Genomic DNA, 5,532 nt, shown 5'->3' with positions numbered 1-5,532 from the left:
GTGCTGTGTTTCTTGTCTGGCTACGATGCTAAGTGTTAATGTAGCTCTGTGTGAATGCTGTGAGTGCAACAATGATGTTGAGATCCCTTCTGAGGGGAGGAAGGATTAATTTTTCAATATTTCTAAAGAAATATTTATGATCCTTTTTTGAGTAACAGTAGTTTTCTGGATTATTTTACATCCATTAATCCTTTGGCATTAAAGCTGGAGAGGGATGTTTTACAAGGGCATGTAGTGACAGGACAAAGGAATGGCGTTAAACTGAAAGAGGGGAGATTCAGACAAGACAATAGGAAAAAGTTCTTTACTATGAGGGTGGTGAGACACTGGCACAGGTTGCCCAGAGAAGCTGTGGCTGCCCCATCCCTGGCAGTGTTCAAGGCCAGGTTGGACAGGGCTTTGAGCAACCTGGTCTAGTGGAAGGTGTGCCTGCCCATGGCAGGGGCTTGGAACTGTATGATCTTAAAGGTTCCTTCCAACCCAAACCGTTTGTGCTTATATACTAGCACATTGTTACTGAAAACATTTTGTATGCTGGGAAGTTAAACTTGACCGTAACTGTTAACCGAAAAGTAAAAATTTCTTGTGTAGCATTGTCGAACAGTTATTACTTTCATAAACCTGGGGGATGGGAAGGCAGGTGTGTGTGCAGTTGTAAGGAACATTGTGGAAAACGTGTACATGGTCAACAGCAGCAATTTGTCATGTGGGATTTGGCTGTGGTCAGGCTACACTCGAGCAGGAAGTGCTAAAGGCTTTATATGTGGGACAATTATAACGCAGCTAAGGGAACTCTTGGTTCTGTTTACAGGTGCAATAATGTTTTGTACATCAGAGGTGTGGAAGAAGAGGAAGAAGATGGAGAAATGAGAGAATAGGTGTTTTGTATATCTGGAAATAAACTTTTTTCTTTTTTGTTTTCCATACTTTTGTAAAAAGGTGACCACTTTTTTTTTCCTGTTTTGATATGGCGGAAATTAAACCTTAAAAAGGCCTCTGATCTTGTATTGGTGTCTGCAAGACTTGTGTGGGAGGAACAGGCAATTATTTAAAGCTGAAAATATTAGCATGAAAAGTGAGTATTTAAAAAACAACCAATCAAACCCACAAGACCCTCCTAAAACAACTTTTCAAGTATTGCCAGTGTCAACAAATGCCATTACCAGGAAGGGAACTACCTGTATTTAAGTGATTGAGGGAGTGAATTAGATGTGCAAAGTTGTGTACTCTGAAGGTAAACAGATGTTTGATCCATGTATCAGCTCAGCTCAGTGTGGCTGTCAGTATGTGCTGTCAGGCAGTCATGCTGCCATGCAGACTAACATAGAATCATAGAAGGTGAAGAAGGTTTCACCATGCGTATGTTGACTTTCTTTCTGTTGTTCTAGCTGCGTTGCCAAGCAGACAGAAGGACCTGCAGGAACAGCTGTTTCTCTCTCTAATAACAATAATACAGGCTGTGGAATAAGCAACAGAAAGACTTCTAAAAAACATCCTGACGTGTCTGCTGCAGGCTGCTGATGGTTTGGTAATGAATGCTTCCTTCAGCTCTGAGTTGGTTCATTAAGAGGATGTAGCTATACTGCTGTGTAGGCTTGGTTTAGTAGAAACTAGGTTTCATCTCCAAGTGAAACTGTAACTCATTCAGTATTTGCAGGAACCTTTTTCCCCACTTTCTTCTCTACTGTTGTAGCTGAAGGCTGCAAAGAAAACACCAGTTAGCTTCCCATCTGAAACGGGGAAAATACAGCAGTCAAGATACCTTAAAGTATGTGTGCAGTTACTGTTTGAATATCTGTAATCTTTCAACCTGTTTATAAACTATTTGGAAATAGCTGTGAAGGCTTCACTGCAGGTGAGCTGTGAAGATCTGTTGTACTACTTGTGTCTAAGAAATACTCTACCACTTTGAGTCATGAAGTTTGAAGTGTGGCTGTACGATTGTGATCAAGGAGGCACAAATTTGTACCGACACTGTAGCCAGCATCCACACAAACAAAGGCCTCTTGGCAGCTACCAGGGTCTGTGGACTTCAGTGGCCTTGGCAGAGTTAAGATGGCACATGGCAGAATGGGAGTGTACATAGTGAGTCTGTTGTGATAAGAAAGTCCCTCTTTGATACTGGGCATTAGTTTTGGTGGGTACACAATAATACGTTTTCTAATGTTAAGAGTAAACACAGGTTAACAGAATCCATCCCTTACCTGTCAGTGCTTGGTGAAAGCAGGCCAGTGCTTTGCAGTGCTGCCAGTCAGAGACCCTCTTTGAAGGAGTCTCTGATGCAGCTCATAGATGTGGTCCTGCAAACCAGAACCCAATCTGCTAGAGCTGCAGTTCATGAGCATCAGTTACAGCTATTGTGTTTACAGCTATTGTGTTACTCTGACCCATCGCTCATCACTTACTGCTGTCAAATATGGAAGTACTATCCCTCTTTGACACACAGGGAAAGTAGGAGCTGGGCAAAAATTAGGCAGTGACCAGCTGTGGAAGTAATCTTGCTGCCATGGAACTTGGAGCCAGATGCTGGCTACTTATCAGTGGGGCTTGAATTACTAGGCAAGCTGCTGCAATACCTGTACCTTAGTTTCCACTGAAAAATAGAAATGGTAACTGTCTTCTTCCTCAGAGAGTTCTGAGGTAAGTGAAAAAGCTCAGTGTAAAAGCTGCTCAAGTGGTAACCATAGTTGGTGCACATGGAGCACAGATCTCTTGGTCCTTCAACTGGGATCATGCATCCCATGAGGGATGGCTGTAGTGAAGAGTGCTGGAGGCTATGGGCTCCATCAGGATGTGACACTGGTTGTGTGAACTGGAGGGGAAAACCCCAGCCTGTTGGGATAACTTCTGCACAGAAATACTCCCCTGTTTCTTTCTCACACTGGAATTCATCCCTGTAGCTCGGCATGTGTTCCTTTAACATTTACGTCTGCATGTTGCCATAAAGAGTAAGAAATTACATTGGGGGTACTTGTGAAGCCTTTCGTTACTTAAACCAGTTCCTTTTTGGCAACTTGAAGGTTTCCCAGCTCCCCTGAAGATGTAAGGCGATCCCACAGGGAAACGGAAAAGAGCTGCTGAAGCTGAAATCAGTACTGGCATAGGAATAAGTACTTTCAAATTGGTTCACAGTTTAGGAATCCTCAAAACAACTAGAGTAAATGTGTTAGAATACTTCCAGTGGCAGGAAGGAGGCAAAAAAGCATCTGGTCTGTCATACAGCACAGCCGGTTCAACATCTGCATGGTGCAGATTAGTGCCCTCTCCATGTTGTCACTGATTATCACAGTGGTTTGGTATTGGAGGACTAGCAGATTATGACTGTCACCATCGTATCCCACCAATTCCTTCTCTGGAGCAGCCCGGTGCTGACCTGAAAGCTGCTTCTGCAGGTGAGGTGGAAGTGGGGCTGGTGGGAGCTGTTAAGTATGACCCTAGCGCTGCATCAGCAGGTGGTGCCAGCGCTATGAGAACATACCATGTGTTTTAGTCCTTCAGCTTTTCAGAACAAGGGTTTGAGAAGCCCTGGCGTGTGCTGAACCAATTCTGTGGCTGCAGCTGAGTGTGACCGGTTGCTCAACAGAGGCCTCTGTCTTTCGATAGATGTCTTCCGAGTTGTGCTGTACTGACAGCATGCTTAGTTCCTCTCATGAGGGTAAAGAGTACCTGACATACCCGGTGTACTGTCTAGATGAAAACAGTGTCTAGGTGAAAAAAAAATAAAATCTACGCTAAGATGAATAATGGGAAAGGAGAGGTGAGTGGAGTTACCATTTGCAAAAGTGTGATCTTAGTCAGAACTAAGAAAACATAAGTTCTTCTCCTGTAATCTCTTTTCCTCTTTCAAACACTGAGAGCACCTGCTTTATAGAGCTTTGAGTTTTCATATTCAATAAAAGTATGCTTTCATGTAGCTTCAGATCCTTTTGAGATATTTTGTTAAGTGTCTACAGGTTTGTGTTCAGGTTTTTTGGCGGGGTTTTTTTGGTTGGGGTTTTTTTGGGGTTTTTTTTGGTTGTTGTTTTTTTTTTTTTTGATAGGTGCATTCATTAGACTTCAAACTCAGAAAAATGCTTTTATTTTTTGCATAGGACCAGGCATCAAACACAGTGACTAAATTATACCTTGGCATATAACTTCATAGCTAATCTTAGTTCTGATGTACTCCAAAGATGGATGCATGTATGTATCTTTGCCACCACAAAGCGCTCATTTCAGTGGGAGAATCCATGCAGGTAAAGCTACACAAAGCCTTGCACATGTGCTTAGGTCAGATTTTGGTTCTATGTGGTATGAAAAGAATTGCAATGCAGATGAAGGTAAGGTACTCTGAATATATCAATGTAATTTGGGCTGGTCCTTAGTTGGTATGGAGTAAGCCCCATGAATACAACAGATTTTCCTTTCTCCTGGAGCAAGTCCAAAAGGCAGAAGAACTGCAAACATTCATGTATGTATGTATTAAAAATAAAAGGGCTCATGATTCTACTTTTAAAATATACACAGTAACTAAAATTAAGATGCTTTCATATGTTTAAGTTGTTCAAATTGTTTATAAGGTAAAAGAAATCAGACCAAGTAGCAGGACATTCCATCAGCAGAAGCTGATACCCTGCAAAAGTACTTACTAAATATAGTAAGAAGTTATGTAGTCAAAAAGAGCCAAGAAAGACTTACAGCAAGACACAAGAAATACAAAACGTGTCATTTTGAGCTCATTTGAGTACAGGTGAAAAGGTGTCTAAAGAAGATTGCCACCACCAGAAAGGTGTTTGTGGGACCACTCTTTTAGGAAGACTCTCTGGGAATGACTGGAGCCCTGTAAGTGCTATGAATGTTTGAAGAGAGAAGAAAACCAAAAATCCATGTTGAAAATAAATATTTGCTCCCTGATTCTCCCATCCCTAATTCTGTAGAGACTTGCACCTTTCAGTCACGGAATTGGATAAATTAATATCTGCCTGGATAGCTGGTGTGGTGAGAAGTGGTGTGGTCCCTCAGGGGCTGCTGCTGGGACACTGGTGAGGTGATGGATGCTGGCAAGGTGATGGACTCGAGGGAGGTGATGGACGCCAGGGAAGGTAGATGTGAGCAGACAAATGCTCCCAGTTCAGAAGCTCTTATTTTCTTGGCAAAGGGAAATCTCCAGGTGGTGGAGCACAGACCACAGAGAGGGCTTTGGGAATCCCCGAATGGCAAAACTGGTGCTTTGAAACATAACATAAACCAGCACGATGTATGGATGTTGTCACAATGCCCCGGACCACATCAAGAACAGCATCCCTCACCTGGAGCAGGCAGCTGCCACATGCACTCTTAAAACCCTGTCGTTTTTTTGGCCCAAATTTCTGCCAAGTGCCGAATGTAGCCGGGGTGCGAATAGTCACCGCCTTCCCCCGCACCCATGCCCTGCCCGGGAGGAATCATCCGTCCTCTGCTGCCCACCTCCGTGCCTTCGCCGTCTGGTGGGAGGCAAAGACCAACCCGGGCAGGGGCAGAGCCAGGGTCGGGGTCAGGGCCAGGCCGGCGCCG

At 43.5% G+C, this 5,532-nt stretch overlaps 1 protein-coding gene across 1 annotated transcript in view; it reads left to right on the top strand.

The window, feature by feature from the left end:
* The window catches only part of SNRPF (small nuclear ribonucleoprotein polypeptide F), a gene marked incomplete at its 5' end in the record, with an annotated part of 1,123 nt that extends 245 nt beyond the window's left edge, over nucleotides 1-878 (top strand). Inside the window, one exon of the mRNA XM_010014218.1 lies at nucleotides 812-878. Coding sequence (XP_010012520.1) covers nucleotides 812-878 — 67 coding nt within the window. The remainder of the gene's footprint in view (nucleotides 1-811) is intronic.
* Between the last annotated feature and the right edge of the window lie 4,654 nt (nucleotides 879-5,532).

Source organism: Nestor notabilis, unplaced genomic scaffold (assembly GCF_000696875.1).
Source record: "Nestor notabilis isolate BGI_N333 unplaced genomic scaffold, ASM69687v1 scaffold7235, whole genome shotgun sequence".
In the NCBI taxonomy this organism is placed as follows: Eukaryota; Metazoa; Chordata; class Aves; order Psittaciformes; family Psittacidae; genus Nestor; species Nestor notabilis.
Note: the sequence above shows the minus strand (reverse complement) of the source record. Positions and strands in the feature narration are given on the sequence as shown.